The sequence below is a fragment of the Poecilia formosa genome, unplaced genomic scaffold (assembly GCF_000485575.1).
Source record: "Poecilia formosa unplaced genomic scaffold, Poecilia_formosa-5.1.2 Scaffold172, whole genome shotgun sequence".
NCBI classification, from domain to species: domain Eukaryota; kingdom Metazoa; phylum Chordata; class Actinopteri; order Cyprinodontiformes; family Poeciliidae; genus Poecilia; species Poecilia formosa.
The window spans coordinates 433,995-452,970 of record NW_006800111.1 but is presented as its reverse complement, the minus strand read 5'-3'; the positions used below and the strand labels follow the sequence as shown (position 1 = coordinate 452,970).

The 18,976-nt window shown below is 38.4% G+C and overlaps 3 protein-coding genes and 1 non-coding gene across 5 annotated transcripts; 3 read left to right on the top strand and 1 right to left on the bottom strand.

Annotated features, from left to right (window-relative positions):
* The first annotated feature begins 207 nt into the window (after positions 1-207).
* Positions 208-7,347, top strand: bpnt2 (3'(2'), 5'-bisphosphate nucleotidase 2). The gene is made up of 8 exons (XM_007565093.2): positions 208-901; positions 1,558-1,630; positions 1,903-2,049; positions 2,156-2,309; positions 2,999-3,094; positions 3,284-3,445; positions 4,510-4,644; positions 5,332-7,347. Exons 1-8 carry the CDS (start codon positions 777-779, stop codon positions 5,472-5,474), a joined length of 1,035 nt encoding a protein of 344 aa, XP_007565155.1. The 5' UTR covers positions 208-776; the 3' UTR covers positions 5,475-7,347.
* A 464-nt stretch (positions 7,348-7,811) lies between these two features.
* On the bottom strand, positions 7,812-9,801 carry ankrd45 (ankyrin repeat domain 45). The gene is made up of 4 exons (XM_007565168.2): positions 9,536-9,801; positions 9,156-9,323; positions 9,033-9,080; positions 7,812-8,886 (listed from the first exon to the last, which is right to left on the bottom strand). Exons 1-4 carry the CDS (start codon positions 9,795-9,797, stop codon positions 8,816-8,818), a joined length of 549 nt encoding a protein of 182 aa, XP_007565230.1. The 5' UTR covers positions 9,798-9,801; the 3' UTR covers positions 7,812-8,815.
* Positions 9,802-10,259: 458 nt separating this feature from the next.
* On the top strand, positions 10,260-10,331 carry trnaq-cug (transfer RNA glutamine (anticodon CUG)). The gene has a single exon. It is a non-coding gene; the product is annotated as a tRNA-Gln (tRNA).
* Positions 10,332-11,065: 734 nt separating this feature from the next.
* Positions 11,066-18,486, top strand: trnau1apb (tRNA selenocysteine 1 associated protein 1b). Of its 2 annotated transcripts, none has more exons than XM_007565091.2 (9): positions 11,066-11,232; positions 12,655-12,752; positions 12,959-13,058; positions 13,717-13,769; positions 14,475-14,603; positions 14,975-15,091; positions 15,570-15,888; positions 17,424-17,469; positions 17,604-18,486. In XM_007565091.2, the coding sequence occupies exons 1-9, from the start codon at positions 11,194-11,196 to the stop codon at positions 17,738-17,740; spliced, it is 1,038 nt and encodes a 345-aa protein (XP_007565153.1). In that variant the 5' UTR covers positions 11,066-11,193; the 3' UTR covers positions 17,741-18,486. The 2 variants fall into 2 exon arrangements, with proteins under 2 accessions (XP_007565153.1, XP_007565154.1); XM_007565092.2 differs by having other exon boundaries at positions 11,067-11,232; positions 17,427-17,469.
* The last annotated feature ends 490 nt before the right edge of the window (positions 18,487-18,976 follow it).

The window sequence follows — 18,976 nt, the reverse complement described above, 5'->3', positions numbered from 1 at the left end:
TTTTGGAGAAATTAGTTTTATATTTCACATTTGAATGGTTTTTTTGTATGTTCTTTGAAAGAAAAAAATATTTTGTTTGTTGTAATATTTAAAACTTAAGGATATAGAAATAAAAACTTGGCTTAGTTTTTATTTTTATATCCTTAAGTTTTATATATTGCACGCCGGACACAACTAGCAAGTGTCATTTGATTCGGTTGCGTAGTTTCGTAGTTTTCTGTAGTTTTTCTCACGTACAGCACGGAGACATTTCCGGTTTCTATGACGACAACAACCCGGAACAGGAAGTGTCGGGGTGTTTGACTGTAGCTCAGGAAAAAAAAAAATGATTGAACAGAGATGTGATTGTTCTTTTTCCGCTTCGAGAGCAGTGAAGTCGTGGCTTGTTTCTGCTAGTTGACGGCGACGTTTAAGTGCATTAGAGGCGTCCAAGAAACGGAATGTCGTTTCCAACGGAGACGTTGTGTTATTCGGTGCATTTCCAGGGTCAGACGATGCTGAACGGCTAGTCGGCTCGTAGACATTACCCTGTGTTGGTGGTAGAGCTCTGGGGTTTCTTTATAAGAATTCACATTATCGTGTTTGGGACATTTCTTTGTGTGTATCCGGAGATATTTGCCTCCAAGCCACACCGGCTGTGAAGCTGAAGCTCTTCGGGACGTCTCAGTGTTTGTACTAGTTAGCCACGTCAGCTATATTCACTGATAAACTCAGAGAACATCTGTTCTCTTTGGTTCCTACGTTTATTTAGTTGAAAACCGTCGGAGTGACTTCCAATGACAATGGCTCCGATGGGTATCCGGCTGTCACCGCTCGGTGTGGCGGTGTTTTGCCTGCTGGGAGTCGGTGTCATCTACCACCTGTATGCCGGGGTCTTCTCCAACCACCTGTCCTATTTCAGGTTGGATTTTTTTTTTCTTCGTGTATAGTAAAGTAACATTATGTGACGCAATGCTTAACTTAAGTCCATCGGATGTTATTATGTATAATTTTAATCTAAAGTGGGAAGGTCCTGTCTACTTAAGCCTTCCTGATTGTTTTTAAATTTTTCTTCTTCCTACTTCTCCATTTCTTTTCTCTTTCTTTGAGGTATTACCCAATGTTTGATTTCGACAGATCAAAACTGGTGTTTTTTTTTTTTTTAGCTTAATCACACCTGCCTGAATGCTTGAAATTATGTTAAAACAAACAAACAAATAAAACATAGGAGATGCAGGCTTTTCAGTTTTTCATATGACAACGAATCATCAGAGGATTCATTTAAATAGTGGTGGAGCCGGGTTGATTAACATTCCAAAAATCACTTTAGTCTGTCTGAATGCAGTCCTGCTTGTCAGACATTTGCTACAAATGTGGAAGAGACTTCAGTAGACAGGACAGTGTGTCACACCTTACTTGACAGCGACTCTGCACCTGGCAGGTGTAAATGTGTACTTTTAAATAGTTTCAGTTTGGCTTTGCTGCTTCAAAACATTACATTTTCAATTATCTTCCTTTAAAACAGGATTTTTAAAAAATTTGGACGCTAACCTTTCTTCTGTCATCTTGTGTCTGCAGGCAGAGGAAAAAGGTGGACCTGAGAGACCTGCTGGCTGTCTCTGTGGAGGCTGCACAACTGGGTGGGAAAGAGGTAAAACAAAGCTTTTCTTCGTATAATGTGTCAAAACATTTTATATAAAAGTGGAGCTGGACTGTAATAACTGTTTAAACTTGATATTAATTATATGCAAATACACGCTCTTAGTATTTGTGGATTCTGTCTAGGTACTCTGGCTTCCTCCCACTGTTGCCACTGGCCTCACTTTTTTTTTTTTTCTAAACCCAACATCTAGACGTCTAACTCCGTTTTGATTTCTCTCTTTATGCTGTATCTGCTGTAACATGTGACTCCTTCCTTTCTAGGTGAAAAGAGTACGTGAAGAAGACACACTCAACGAGAAATCAAAGGGAGAAACAAAGGAAGGAGCTAAAGAGCTTCTGACTATGGGGGACCTACAGTCGCACCGGAAGATGTATAACCTAATAAAGAACACATTTCCTGAAATCACTGTGAGCAAAGCCAGTGCATTATCATAAACTATGCTTTGATTTTGTGTATGGTTGAAATGAAAATATCCATATCCAAGTGATTATGCCAGAATGTTTTTGTATTTAGGTATTCAGCGAGGAAAGTGACAGCAAGTCAGATTCGGTATCCTGGAGCAGGACCATACCTGATGACATACTGAAGCTGGAGAAAGGCAGGGAGGTTTCTCCTGATAGCATCACTGTGTGGATTGATCCTTTGGATGCTACTCAAGAATACACAGGTGGGTCGGCATCATCATTTCTGTGATTTCAGTAAGATCCAACGTTATTACCTCATATTACCTTGTTTTCCTTACATTTGGAAAACAGTGGAGTCGTCCCACGACCCCATATACTCCTTTTAGTTTTTCCAATCACGTTGAACAAAATGTTTGTGTAGAACTGGTTCTAGAGTTTGCTTTTCAGCCTCTGAGAACAACCAGTACTATCACTCTAATTGTTTTAGAAAAAATAATTTATATTCTGAAAATGCTGCCTATTGTTTTATATTTGTGTTTTTTAGCACTTTTATGGGAGATCTTAGGAAAATTATGCATAGAAAGGAATATAGCCAGTTATTTAATATAAATGTTTTGAATATTTGTATTGGGGAGAGGGATGGCAGTTCAACTTCAAAAAACCAGTTTGTCAAAGATGAAACATTTGATGTTGCTGCACCACAAAAGTGCACCAGGCCTTTCTTTATATTGTTTCTGTTAATTCATTTTGAGAACTGGTATATTGACTTGGAGTCAGAATAATTATTTGTAATTAGAGCTGCACAGTATGTCTCAAATATAATATCATTGCAATATCAGTGCAGTGTTGCAGCTTTAATGCTCATGTTGCAGCAAGTCCTACATCAACAGATACTCACACTGGACACAAATGCCTGTTTTCACTCTTACCCTGTGACTTTATCTTTCCACAGAGAACATGGTAGACTATGTGACCACTATGGTGTGTGTTGCTCTAGAGGGTAAACCAGTCATTGGTGTCATACACCAGCCATTTACAGGGTTTACTGGTAAGTTGGGGCATCTGTGAAGAGATGTTTTATCCGTATCTTTGACTAGTACACCCTTTGGATATATTTTCTTATTTTAAAAAAGCCTTATTGTAATGTAAAGTGTCTTTATGCTAGAAAAAAAAATGCAAGTATATGAACTTGTTCTCTTTCTCTGCCCTGCTTCTGTCTCTATTATGGCTTCCTCAGCCTGGGCGATGGTAGGTCAGGGAACAAACATGAAGCAGAGGTCATCCTACAACCTCAACTCGCCAAAAGTGATTGTGTCACGGTCACATTCTGGAGAAGTAAAAAACTTTATCCATTCTGCTTTTGGAAACAACACAACAATAATCCCAGCAGGTGGCGCAGGTGAGCAGAGAATTCTTGGTCCTTTTTAGCATTTAAGGAACATGAAAGATATTACCTGCAGCGGTGATGACCAGGAGCCAATTGCACAAAGACTTGTGTTGATTGTCTACTAAAGGCTGGCATTAGCTGAACTAGAAAAAAAAAGTATGCATGTATCCAAGCATACTTGGATACATGCATACTTTCCAGCACATTTACTGGAATCTTCTTTGGAGATTCCAGTAAATGTGCTATTGAGTGCACAGGTGGAATCACCAGAAACGCTTTTGTTTAAATATGCAAAAATATGTAAATGAGCCTTGCAAAACTTTTGTGTTTTTGTGGGAAGAAGAGGAAGCTAATATGGCGCAAGTAAGAGGCGCCGTTGACTACTCGTATGTCTTGTGCAAAGTCAGACATTATTTAATGTCCACCGTCTACCTAGATTGCACAATGCAAACAAATTCAGAAGTGCGCCTGCGAAATGGTGAAGCTGCTGTTTTTCAGTCTCCAAATTCACACTCTTTTCACAATTTTATGTGGTCTTTATTGCTATGGCTACTAATGAATCACTTAGGCATGCGTTAAAAAGCGCTCATGTAACTGCAAACATAGATATATGACTTATTCATCATGTCTCTGGTGCACAATTGTTTTCACAAAATCAGCAGTTTCGCATCACAAAATCAGCAGTTTCGCAGCATATCCTCCAGGTGTCGCCAATGCGCCCAGTAAAAACTCAAAAAAAAAAAAAAACATTTTCTGAGTTTTAAATTTGAAAAACAAATTTTTTAAACAGGTCGTGTAGACTTTTGAGAGCCACTGTACTTCTGTCACCCACTCAGTGACATATGACTTAGTGCTGCAGTGAGTTGATTCAGCAGCATTTGTCTTTCCTCACAATATAAACAGTTTCTGCCTTTGTCAAATAATTGGATTAAAGTTGGGTTTTTGAATTGTCATTTTTCTTTATAACCCTTAAGCAAACAGCAGTAGTTTTTGTTAAGAAAGTTATTTAGACAGGCTAACGGCTACCAGGCATTTCAGCCACAGTGTTGTATTTTTATTTTTTTTTTGTCTTACAGGATACAAGGTGCTATCGCTGTTGAAGATGCATTCAGGTCAAACAAAGCCTATACATGAAGCAGATGTTTACATCCATATCACATACATTAAGAAATGGGACATCTGTGCTGGTGCCGCACTACTGAACGCACTTGGTAAAAACATAGCACTTTTTTTATTTCTTTTTTTTCCACAAACTTTTATACTTTCTTTATATTATTACCAGTGACTTCAGCTGAGAGGGATGAGCTGCTTAAACCCTCTGAAAGCTCTAGTTTCAAATTTCTTCCCAGCAGGGAATGTATCCAGGATGTACCTGCAGCCTTAGCAAGTCTTGAATTCATGTATCTACAATTAAGGCCTTAAAATGTCTTTTTTTTTTAAATGCAAGTTGGCCTTTAATATGTTAATCTTAGTTTTAAATGTTGTCTTGACAGACTTGTTTAATCTCTTATATCCTTTGTTTTGTTTTATTTCCTTGTGAGGCTTGTTTGAGTCACACTCAGACATCTTCATTGCATTCTGAAATGGTTAAGGCTACTGCTAACTAGCTACTTATATACCCTTACTAGCTAGCTAGCTTCTTTGTATCTCATAAGTCGTGCAATACATTTCCCTGACCCAATGTCAAATATCCTGTGTTTGAAATATGAACCCTATTTATTCTAACGCACAATTAATTTACAAATGAACCAGTTTGTTATATTTTTGAACACTGACAAAGAGAACAGAAATGCATGACCTGATGTAACTCGCTTGTCTTTTCCTCATAATTCTGATATGGGTGAAATTCATTTCAACTTTACACTTATCTGTCTAATAGCCATTAATCTCCTTTACAGGAGGCCACATGACCACTCTGAAGGGGGAGAACATCGACTTCAGTGGAACTCCTTTGAACAAAGGAGGTCTGGTGGCCAGTGTTGAAGTGGATCATAAGGACATACTGACCAAACTTCCAAACTGGGACCCTTCAAAGAAGTGAAAGACAACCACACATCCATTGGCAGCTCTGGCATGTTGTGCTGAGGCTAACATGAAGAAGAGACGATTAAACATCAAACGTTCATGATCATGTTTTTTTATTTTTTATTTTCTTGAAAGCTGGGTGGGGATTTGCCATCTACACCAACCTGGCCCACTGAACAGGATTGTGACCAGCATGGCTACCACAATGGTTCTGGATTCACACTCCTCCACGGCTACATGCATCATTCATCCATCTCATGTGAAACCGCATGCTCACAAGGAACTGTGGGGAAAACAGTGGACCCTTCCATGTCTCCTCCTTTCACCTTTACAGGAGAACAGGGGGACTTTAATGTGAAAATCTCTAGAGCATACAGCTGAACATTGCAGGAGAAACTCTGGAGCTCGGCATCTGCTTCCACCATCGTAGATGTCTTTTTTCTTTTTCATATTTGAAAAGAGCATAACACTAATTTAGAAAGGAATGTTTCAGAGAGCATCAGACTTTAGACCATCTCTGCAACTAATGAAACTATGGATTTTGAGTAAATCTATGGGTTATTACGTTAAAAAAATCCTTTTATTTTTTTTATTTAAATCCTTTATCTTTTATTAAGATTATATCAAGATGGATTAATTGAAAAGAAGTTGATTATCTATAGAGAACTCAAATCATGGCCAAACATGATTTGTGTTGAGGCTTCAATGTTTATCAGATAATTGAGCAAATTGGTTTAAAAACTTTTATTAAAGCACAAAATAACTAACAAAAGTTGTTGGAGTGGCAGTGGGCACACAGGAAGGGATTCAGTGTTGAAGTTAATAACTGAACACTTTTAATAATCAGAATTTGTGCAATAATAAATGCTTGAAATTGGTACTTTTTACTTACCTATTAAAAATTAATTAAGCAAAAAAAGTGAAGTAGTCCTTTACCTAGCCTCAGCATTTCTCCACTCCAAAACGTTTGTTTTGATGGTTCTCGATTTAGAAACCTTGGAAACCACGCAATAGACTTGATGTCAAAGTCAGAAAGATTTTTCAGTAAGAGAAAACAAATTTTAGTTGGAAAGAGAAATTAGTACTTCCTCATTTCTGCCTACAAGTGGCTTCAAAACTCTGAAGTATGCATGTATGGTTTGGATTTTTGGTCTTGACGAATCCCCATTTCCTTTGACTATTGTTTGTCTTTCTGCACTGTGTCGGTTGTACCCGAGTCACTTTTGACTTCTTGTGTTCAGTCGAAAAATACCAGCAGAGAACTCATGCGAGTGTCTGAAGAAGATACATTTGTTGAAGGATCTTTTCATGCTTTCTTTGTTTTGATAGCATTTGTGTTAACGATACATAGACTAAACTCCGTTTAGGTCAGAAGTTAAATATTGAAACAGTTTCGTCTGCCGCTGGTTGACGAGACTTGACAACTTGTCCATAGAGGTGAGGAATGATCTGGAATGGGTTTATTGCATAAAAACATGGCGAAGTCAGAGCTGTTGCACTTGAGTTTCAGTTTTATGTTTCCAGTGCCTTTGCTTGGACAAAACCACATTGTCGCTGTAAGCTACGTTAGTAACACAGACAGCAATGCTCGCCGCCATCGGTTGCTGTGAAAATGACATGGACACCGTTTTGGGGTGTGACTTTGGATACATCCCGTTAAGACTCTCGTGCATGTGTACTTTAAGAAACACTTTTTCACATCAATGTGTTGTGACGTGCTTGGGAGTACTACTTTAGATATGAAAAAGGTCTTTTTAAAATCCATACATTTATAAATGTAGAAAAAAACAAAACAGATCCATGTATAGAAGACCTAACTTCTGTAGACTGCTGCTCAGCTTTCCTTAAGGCTGCACACGTTGAAGCCTCCAATCGACCCGCCACAATTTCAAGACGGGGATTTTGTTACTAGGTTGCAATGTTGCAGAGTACAACATAGAGCTGAAACAACCTTTGAGCGCAAACGTACAACAACATGTGGACCGTCTGTAACCGTGAGCGTGGATTTCTCAAAGGAGCACCATGTGTACCTCTGTGTCTTTTTCCACGTAGCCATGCCAACCAGACTCTGGGAGTTGCATCATGTTGTCTTTGGATATCTGGAAGGCCTTGGAGAGACATTTTCTGGTGTTCACTACTTCTGTCGTTTTTAATGTGATTTGGGGGATTTAGTAGCGGTGCTCATTTTCAGTTTTTCTTTGCATGGCTACTGGGTTTATAGGAATCTCATATCTTTGTGTCTACCTCTCTGCCAGTGTTTCAGTTGTCTCTTTAAAGTCGGGTGATTTACACATTGAAAGAATGCAAAAGCCAAATGAGAAGCGATACGGAGTACATGAAGGTTTTTTTTTTGATCAGCTAACGTAGAAAAACCTTTAGTTACTGCTGAAGTAAATTAAATTTATCTCTGTCAACAGTGTCTTCTATTCCCTCCAATAACATGGTAAATTTTTACATTAACCACAGAAATTACATATAAAAAAACAACCTGCAAATCTGCTTGAACTGACAATTTTGCCTTTAAGCAGCATGAAAGCTAGATATAAAAATCATGCAGGCTTTTAATGTGTTCCTGAACTTAAAATAAAAAAAGTAAAAGTGTGAATGGCTGTCCTATGGTTTTAAAAAGACTATAGCCTGGTTTTTGGTCTGATTTTCCTTTTTTTTTTTTTTTTCTTATTTGGTAAACGGTATGTACAGTTTCCATGAGTAATTCATTTGGCTTCTGTGAATTTCCAATAAACTGTGTGCATGAAAGGATGAGCTGTGTCTCCTCTGATTCTTTTTTTTTTTGTTAAATGTCTCTTATCAAGACTTAAAGTCATGTTTACACATGAATCAGCTCAAGAGATGTTTGCTATTTGTAGAGATTTGCTACACTTTCCAGATTTTTTTTTTTTTTAAGTAAACCATATGTATTCTTAAGTACAACAATAAAGTTTGTGGGCAAAATGGGACGAACTTGAATGTGGATGGATAATTAGGAAAGGCACTCTAAATGTAATAAATTTTTTTTAAATGTGTTCAAAACAAATATTTTAGTAAAAACCTTGCTTGTATATTTTCCCTGTGCATGCGTGTGTACTCTCATGGTACTCAAGCTTTCTCCCACAGTCCACAAACATGACCGTTAAATTAGTTGGTCTCTCTAAAATGTCTCTGTGCTGTTTGTTCTGTATTGCTCTGTGATGGACTGACAGCCTGTCCAGGGTGTACACCCCTCTCTTACCCAATGACCACTGGAGCTCGGAGCTCCCACCGTGACTATGCAGGGACAAGCGGGTATAGACAATGGATAGATGGATGCCAATATTTTACTGTGTTTATAATTAATGTTCTTAAAATTAGGAGCTAAACTTAGTGTCTAGCTGTGCTTTTCCGATGCTTTGATCTGGCAGTGTGGTGACCTGAATCAGTCTCCTTTGTGCCTGTAAAAAAAAAAACAAAAAAAAAACAGGAAACATTACAGAAGAGATTAACATATTAAAAATAATTAATTCGACTACATTAATAAGTTATAAACCTGAAGCGCGATCTGGGCATAAATATTATAATACTGACATAAATACAATACCTGCGGGAGGTTCGTTTGCAGCAGCGATAAGAGCTTCCAGTTCCTTTTCTGGATGGGGATAAACATAATTAAGAGTCATTTCCACTCAATATGATCCGCATTGCTGAGGTGGACATCACACACCAGCCAGTGTGAGATGGTCAATGCAGTCTGTCTGGGAGTATCTCTTGGCCAGGTCCAGAGGTGACTCCTCTCTGAAGGTCTTGGCCTTTAAGTCAGCTCCTAGCTCAAGCAGAGTCTTCACTGTGTCCAGATGGCCCCAACAAGCAGCAAGATGCAGCGATGTATACCCTAAAAAATAACTCGGCAGTGTATCAAGGTGATGGCTTATCCGTACAATAAACAGGTAAATATTAAATCTATAAAGGTCAATCCTGCCAAAGAATTCAAACTTGTACCTGTGTTAGTCGGTAAATGGTTGTGTGCTTTGCACTAAACTGAATATTGTTGGTTTAAAATGAAATAACAGACCCCACTGTGTGATCTCGTTCATTCGCTCTCACCTCTAACGGTTTGCTCGTCCAACTTGGCGCCTTGTTTCACCAGTTCACGGACAACGCTGCTCTTTCCGAGCATGGAAGCGACTAAAAGGGCATTTCTTCCCATCTCGTCCACTTTTCCAAACAAATTGATCTCCTCTGTCTCTTCGGTAGCATCGTAACTTTCCAGAACCTGCTGTAAGTCTTCTACGTCTCCTGAGAGAACGCTGTTGAATATTTCGTCCTGTATTGATGTCATTGTTATCCCGAGAATGGCAGCTACCATGGTTACCGCGTCAGTCGGTGTTACATTAAAGGCCATTAATATGTTACCACACAGAAGGTGATGCTTTTTGTTTGTTTTATTGTTTTTTTTTTATTTGTTTGTAATAAAGCAACAACAAAAAACAAATGGGGAACCCCATAGCTTTTACGCACATAACCTGCATTTTTTCAGCTGAGAGTTTTATGTTATCCACCTGGTTTGCATTGTATTTTACTACTTTCTTTTTAAATTGTGCCTCTTTGTGGAAAAGAAAAAGCAAAGTATAATTTCTGACTTTTTTTTACTGGCCTCCACATGAATTTTACTCGTTAGTAGTCTTATCCTCAGTACGGTCGCCGCTTTTCGACGCGGAAACGTTTGATTTAATGAATCAACGTGAAACTAGGTCACGTTTCCACAACTTCTGAAGTACTTGAACGCATCTTTCACTCTAGCATGAAGCTCACGTAAATGACAGCATGTGGTTCCATGGTGTAATGGTTAGCACTCTGGACTCTGAATCCAGCGATCCGAGTTCAAATCTCGGTGGGACCTTCTTATTTGCAAATTACGAATATATACTTAAAATTGTGGTTATGTTCAATGATTAATCAAATTCAGTTAGTCTTCTAAAGTAAACCGACCTAATACCCCTGTTTCTTCTCTAATCTAGATAACCTTCTGAGTTAAAAGTATCACAATAATAAGCTGTAATTTATTCCTTTTATTTAAATTATATTATTTTCCATAAATAAATAAAATAAACGTTAAAAATTAATGAATTAATTTGTCCACAAAATTATGAAATTGAATATTTTAATATTTGATCAAACATTCTCTGTTAACGTTCCATAAATATTTCAATAACGATAACATTTTCCTGTGACAGTAATCTACAAAATAATATTTAACTCTTCCTTGTCAAATAGATTACAGACTGAGTGGTTAGCTCAGACAGCAACGCAAATCTTGACTTTTTTCTACGATATGGTTCATAATTGTGCGTATCTGATTTTGTAACAAATATATATATATTTTTATGACGTGGATCCAAGGATAAAGTAGCCATTGTTACGGCAATGGCTAATGAGGATCCAAATAAACAAATGCAAGTAACATATATTTATATATAAAAAGAAACGGCTTCATTATTTATATTTTTGAAACACGTTTACTCGCCCTTTTCATATTAGTATCTGAGCTATTTAGAGTAATTTACTATGAAAGTTTGTGAGTTTCATTTTATTTTGAAATTTAGTTCTACAGCTTCCTACCGGAAGCACCGCGCAACCTTCGCTCTTCTACGCTTGCTAAGACGGAAGTCAGTCGACGTGTGGGTTGCAAATTTCTGCAGTGAGGACTTTGTCAGTTTTTGCTCAACAGTTTCTTCTATAGTGTCACGTCGATACTACTTTCAATGATGTTTAACAGGCAAAACAGCCTGTGGATGGGTGATGTAAGTCCCAATCTTTGCTTTTATTTCCCAACGTTAGTTTAGCCGCGCATATAGCTAGCTTGGTTAGCTTTGACGAACCATGAAGACAGATATGCCTCCGCCGAAGTGCTTTGTATGTATGGCTCGAAACTCCTCTCTAGAACTAAATGGTAACCTAAATTATCTAAAAGTTAATTTAGGTTACCATTAAAAGTTTAATAAAAGTGCGAATATATTTAACTTGTGGATAAGCGCTTTGTCATGCCGCAGGAAACGTTAGCTAAATATAAGCTAACAGTTAACAAGTCTGACATGTAGAACTGCAGCCTAAAGCGTTAAAGATCTCATAACTCTGGAGGGCCGAAAATAGTTTATTAGTCGAGTGAAGTATCGTCTTTTATCCAAGCGGAAATATTCAAGTCAAAAGTAGTTGCAGTAAATTTAAATGTCTTGTTTAGAAAGAAAAGAACAGTCTTTACGATAAAATTAACAAAATTACATGAGTGCAGTATGTATATTTAGTACTATGAATACTTTGTTCACTGATGCTTTTCTGTTTTTGCACAAACTAGGGGCAGGAACTACTTACTGTTTAGTGTCTTGGTGACAGTAATGACTTACTTTATTAACTTTGCTTCATTCATTTATTTTTTCTTATTTGGCTAAAAACATACCAATGCATTATCTATACTAGGGATTTGAAGTTTTGCAAAACTTTGTTAAACGTTTTCTGCATTCATGCTTGATTCATGCTCATTCATATCAAGATTTTTAAAAAAGTGATTAGAGATTGTTTACATGTACAATAATAAATCCTGTAAAAGCCGCAAAGTTTAATTTAGTAATATTTGGTAAAGATTGTTTCTAAATGCCACACAACTTTATTCTGAGTTGTTGAGAAGGCCTCTGGATTTAAGCTGGCAATGATCGCCTCAGAGTGTCCGATCAGAACACCTATTAGCATATGTGGATGCGGAACAGATGTGGATGTGGAATGAATCAGGAAGAGTCCCGTTCAATTTGTACTCTTTATATCCTTTCCGACAGAATGTACATGAAGCAGGTATACAGGTATACAAGTGCGTGTGTGTGTGGTTCTGTAAACAAACAGAATAATACAAGCCAATTAGAACCACAGTTACAACGGAAACATAAAATAAAGCAAAGCTGTAAATACACTATACAGCTAAATAAATCGGCACATTACCTCTCTAACCGAAACATAATAGCATGAATGATAACAAAACTTACAGGTTTATGAACGCACACAGTCATTCAGCTGCTTCTTTGCTGCCTTTTTTTCTATCTGTGGGGTTACCGAGCTGCACACCTGTGTTGCGTTCAGGGTGCATAGGAAATCTCCTACACATCCATACCCTTTTCTACATGAGTCATATATTTTTATTTGACGGTGACATAGTTACCTCTTTTATTTATTTCTAGTTGGACCCATATATGGATGAGAACTTTGTCAAGCAGGCCTTTAGTGGTATGGGAGAGTCACCGCTGGGAGTCAAGATCATCACTCACAGGATAACAGGGTAGGAAATGCAGAACACTACTGATCAGACATGATTCTGTTGTTAAAGCCTTTAAATGTAAATTTTCTGACTTTTTTGTTGTTGAATGTTAAGTTACTTGTTCTCAACTTATTCTCTGTTAAACATTTGCACCTTCTTTTCTTTTATCCACTTGCCTTCCTTTTGCTTAACTTTTTCAGTTTGTTCCCCTCTTTGTCTTTCCGCAGTGGCTCAGCGGGTTACTGTTTTGTGGAGCTGGCAGATGAAGCGAGCGTCGACCGCTGCGTACAAAGACTCAACGGAAAACTGGTTCCAGGATCAAACCCGGTAAGCTGTTTGATTTAGCAGCAAAATATTCACTTTTTTTTTTCAGTAGCTCTCATATCAGAAATAAATGTTTCTCTATTGATATTAATATATTGACAGTTTCTTGCCATCTTCCTTTTCTCAGCGGTAGATTTGGGCCTTTTCAGTGCTTAACTCTTTTATTGTGGATAGCAGAGCTCTGCCCGCCTCGGATGTACTTTGTTTTATGAATACCCACCTGTGTGTAGCAGTAGAACATTTGAGTATTTGTGATCAGTTTAACCCACTAGTACTTGTGTCATTTTAATGGTTTTATGTGACTTTGTGTGACAAATGCTGGACAATAAGGCCTGTTGATGTAAAGCAACAAATGTTCCCATCCTGAAGATGCCGGTTTCATGTGGTGTGTGACATTATGAGCTATGAGCTGCTTGGCACTGCTTGGTTTGAAGTACTGTTGGCCCAGTGGGCCGGCCAAGCTATGGGCTGCCCTGGTAGAGTCTCTGGTAGGAACTAACTGAGGAGGGGGCTAAAGGCTGGTCTGGGTGGTGGAGGTATGTAAACCTAAATAACAATAATAACGCCACTTTTTGTTTCCAGCAATATCAGTGCTATACTACACGTCTTTGGTGTTTGAGGTTGCCTTAATGTCTGCGTTCTTTTTCCCCCCCACTTGCAGCCCAGGAAGTTTAAGCTAAATTATGCCACATACGGAAAACGTCCAGAAGCAGGGTAAGATCTGATTTGTGTATCGTACCTTTACTTTCCTTTAGAGGTCGCTTTCACCCCTTCTGTCTGTATAATAATCCTACATTTCTTCAGATGTAAGACAGTTGTTACAGTAGCTTCTCCCAGGGTTTTATCATTAGTCTCATTCCCAAAATAGCTCCAATGTCCAAACTTAGTGCTTGGACACATCGCGCAAGTTGGCTGGACACAAGCAACGTAGCGCTAATGACATCATAAACATAGATTACAACATCTATTTCAGTCTGTGTTAGTTGTGGTGCGTTTAATGATCGGAAAAAGATCAGGAAATGACAGTTGTCTTTTCAACTGTCGGGGATGATCCAGCTTAAATTCAGCTACTTAGTTTCCTGCTTGCTTTCTAGGTGTGTCTTTAACTATGCCTGTTAAAAGCCAAATAAACAATAGAATGTTTTAATTGAATAAGATACAAATGTTGAACCTCAATTATTTTTTTCCCTTAGGTAAATCAGACCATCCACTGTATTAATTTAGCTATTATTCTAAAACTAAGAACATTTCTCGTAGTTTGCTCATAAACATATAACACCTGAGCTCAGCTTATTTGTCAAACACGAAGCTACATTTTGCTGCTTATCAGTATTGTTTCGAATAAATCACTGAGTTCTTTATGTGTGCACAAATAGACATTTTAATCATTTTTATTTATTAATTTTTTTGCTCTTTCAGGCCGGAGTTCTCAGTGTTTGTGGGAGACTTGGCCTCTGAAGTGGACGACTTTCAGCTGCATCAGGTCTTTAAGAAGTACCCTTCCTGCAAAGGAGCCAAAGTAGTCACCGACCAGTACGGCTATTCAAAGTACGTTGACCACTCTGTGCGATTTTAATTTCTTAATTAAAATTCTTTTTGTGCTTTATTATTAAACTTGGTTACTCAGATAGCAGTGCTTTGGACGTTGACCACCAGTGCATCTTCATCTGTTTTCGAAAAAGGCTGAAGAAATGTTTCCTTGCCGTCTTATGCTAAAACTATTGTTTTCCCCATATAGGCTAAGCAAGAGCAACTCACAATTCAAGTGATGCTACCTCATGTTAAAAGTAAAACAGCAAGTTTCAGTTCTACCATAATAATACCCATTATATTCTGTTTCTCATAAGTGGCTAATACATGGCAAGTATGTGGCACGAACCGGTGGGCAGAGGAGGCGTAACTTTGGTCTGGTTTTTCAGAGGCTACGGCTTCGTCAAGTTCGGTGACGAGAGCGAACAGAAGGCGGCGATAGAGGAGTGCCAGGGAACCGTGCTGGGGGGGAAAACCCTGAGGCTCAGCATCGCTGTGGCGAAAAGGTACGACGCATCTTACAAGATGAAGAGTTGAGGAAAGAAAAGGATCCTTTAAAAACAGAAAATATCAACATTGATTTTTAGAAATTTATCTCAGACTTTAAAAAAACAAAAAAAATCTGATTGAAACATTTAATTGTATCTTTGTAGATGTATTTTAAAGTTATCCAAGTAGTTAAAACTCTGGGGTGACAATTATAAACGGATTTTAGAAAAACGTAATTTTAGGGTTTAATATTTCACCTTGAATTAAATAATTGTTTAACCAGAAAATAGTTTATAAACACATTTGTTGGCTTGAAATAAGTGCTTCAAAGGGGTGAACTGACCTGGAGCCTTTCAAATGTAAAACTTAAGCTTTATTAATTATAGAAGTTTAAGGTCAAGGCTTTCTGCATTTTTAAGTTTTACGGAATAATTCAGTTCAGACAGTTTTAGATTGACAATATTTCAAATCTCCTTTTTTGTTGTTGTTTTTCAGCCAAAAGACGACCTACCCAGGAGGCCAGACTCAGAGCTACAGTAGCTACAACCCGACACAGACCGGTTACTACGGCAGCCACGCAGCAGGAAGTCAGGGGGGTTACTATCCTCAGTGGGGGGGCTACGACCAGTACAGTGGCTACAACAGCAGTGGCTACGGCTACAACAGCGGATACAACAGCGGATACAATAGCAGCTACAACAGCGGCTACAACTATAACTACGGGGCTTACGGTTACCCCCCATCAGGTCACATGATGCCCCCGCCTCCCGTGGGGATGCCACCCATGTCCACCGACATGACGGGAGCTGTACAGGTAAAATAAATACAAACTGATCAACTGGTGCAAGTTAGTTGACTGTAAACTAGAGGTGTGCCGATCGATCGTTCACCGATCATAATCGGGCCGATTTTCATGAAAAAGTGCATGATCGGTGATCATTGGCTCTTGTTGCTGATACCGATCACCTGCATCTCATTTCCAGCCTGCCTGTGCAGCTGGTCTCCTCTTTCCTTCACACTGCGCAAACGTGCAGCAACAAATCCTAAGCGATGTGTAACTATAACGCACTGAGTGAAAGGGGAAGTTTGCGTGTTGTGGCGGAAAATTGAAGCACGTCAAAATGCATCAACACAACGAAGCTAATACGACATAAAAACAGTGCCATACTTGACGGAGGTTGGCTACATCGAGGCTCACTGCAGTAAAAAAGACATATGGAGGATCAGATAGCAGGTAAAGCACAGCTACAAACACTCACCCGGATTAGCATGACGGTCAGAAAGCTAAACAAATAACCCGCAAAATTATTTAAGTCTTCGAGCTGCGATGTAAGACGCTGGTTCTGCTCTCGCTGTTGAACCGCTGCTACGCTACAGGTAGTAATATTTGACAGACGGAGCTTCGCTTCTGCTCTACCTGGTAGTGACTCTCACACCGAACCTGTTTAAAGCTGCAGCATCTAACCTAAAAAAATAAATTTTACATGCGTATTAAAACTTTAGTTGTCTTAACATGAGACAAATAATCTCTAAAAAAATAATCGATCTCCTCCCTGTTCTGCATAATTACTCCGCTCAGTCAGAAACAGCCACTCAGAACTAGCAGTAATCAGCTAGCCGCCATGCTAACAGGAAGTTTTCATTCAGTAACTCTGGATTGTTTATTGTAATGGAACCTGTTTTTGCCTTTGAATGTTAAGTTTTATACTTGAATGTTTTTGGCAATGTTGAGAGGTTTTATTTTGGCTCTTTGTATTATTTAGCCTCTTCAGAGCCTTCATATGTTATCAGTCTGTTAAAGAGTATTATCAATAGCAGTACAATTTGCACAATGCCTGTTTTGTTTAGTTTTCTCCTTGGAAAAAGTTATTAAAAACAAGTTTTTGTCTAAATTAAGGTGAATTCATGGTTCCTTTTTCCACATAATGTAACCGGTAGTGTTTATGATAAAAAATAAATAAATAATAATTATGTGATCGGTATCGGTGATCGGTATCGGTGTATCGGCCCTCATGGGTGATCGGTATAGGTATCGGCAGGAAAAAACCTGATCAGCACATCTCTACTGTAAACTATTTTATGGATAAATCTAAATCTGTTATAGGCTGTAATTTGATGAACCTACAACAATATGGTTGTATAAATGCATTGGAGCTAACTATCAACAATACCTGTAGGTAGCAATAGCATTTGCTCAGTCATTCTAACAGAATAAACAATCTGTTTTCCTGGTTGAAAATTTGATATATTCAGATTAGTATTGATGTACTTTTAGGATTCTGATTAAACTTTTAGTTGTTTTATGGTCCGGTGACAGTAGTTTTATTGTAATCCTGGGTCTGTGTCCAGCAGGGCCAGGAGCAAACTGAAGATGCTGATGATGACACCACAGAAGGTAAAAATCCTTGATCGCTTTCCAATAATCATTTCTACTGGAAGCGATTCATCTCATGAACAATACCGAACTTTATGAAAGAGAAGCAGGATGAATAATTATTTTTCTGATGATCTTGGTGGGATTTATTCCAGAGCCCATCCCTGAATGCGACGTGGAGCTGTGGAACAAGGACTTTATGCAGCACAGTGAGGAGCTTTATGACGCTTTGATGAACTGTCGATGGGAACCTTTGGACTCTGTTGATTCCCCAATCCCAACCTTCTCCTGATATTTCTTTCATCAGCCAATACTTCATTTCTGTTAAGTCATTTTTATACGTCCAAAATGTGTCGCAGCAAACACATCTTAGAACACGCCGGCCAGAGCTCTGTGTCTTACGAAGACAGGCTGGTCGTAGGTTCAGTCACTCTTCTTCCTCTGCAAACACTGCAGAGGAAGAAGACGGATTTGTCAGCCTTTTGGTAACAAACGGAAAGTTGGCAAAGTAGTATGGACACTGTGACGATCAGGTGGTCTCTGAACTAGAAGAGCTGGAATCGACTGGCACTCAGAGGCTGCGCTGCTATAAGCTGAATGTTGTGTGGCGGTATTTCACTTATTAATATCAACAAGGAACAAACATCAGGTTCCAGCGATCACCAAACTCAACGTTTCTTTCAGTTTCACATCGTCTCTAGGATCATTATGCAGATAAGAAATCAGTTTTGTGTGGGTTTTTATTTAAGGACTCTAGCATTTCTCTCTCTGTTGGTTTGCTGAATTTAAACTGGATTGTGGGATGAAGGTGATTGTATGGAGCTACCAAAAGAATTGGAAAATGTTTCCAGCATCCGGATGGAATGGAATGGGTGAACGGTGTGCATCTCTGAGAGGTTTTAGATGCGGCGCTGCTGTAAGGTTTGTGTGAAGAACCAGCTGAACTGATGGTAGCCTTTATTTTCTGCTGCTTAGTGGAAAATATTTTGTATATATTGTCTTTCCGAAGATGTTTTATCAATAAACTATTAAACACCATAGTGATTAACTTTTTTTTTTATAAATGTTATTTTTTAAATGGGGTCCTAACTACACAATCTTACGTAAACACAGTCATGTCACCAACATGTTTTTTTTTTTAAGTAAAATTACTATCTGCAAAAATATTTGACTATTTGTCAAGCAGTTTGACATCCAAACATACATGTTACTTTTCTAATACTTATTTACTTTGGTAATAAATTTGTTACTTGAACAGGTTCAGATATGTTCATTGCATTTTGCACAAAATAATTCTTTAATATTGAGCTTTTAGTCTGATCAGTCTATTTTGAGTTGCTTTCGGAAATGTCTTAGGGTCTGTTGTCACTTTAAATCCAAATAAGCTGCTGCTGGCCACGTCCCCCAAACAATGTTTAGAGAAATTATATAAACCTTAATCCTTGAAAAGCAGAAATGGAGCGTCCTGCACAAATGGCAAAGTGGTTTCTGGTTGGTAAGTTGACGACGGAGTATTGTAGCCATTGTA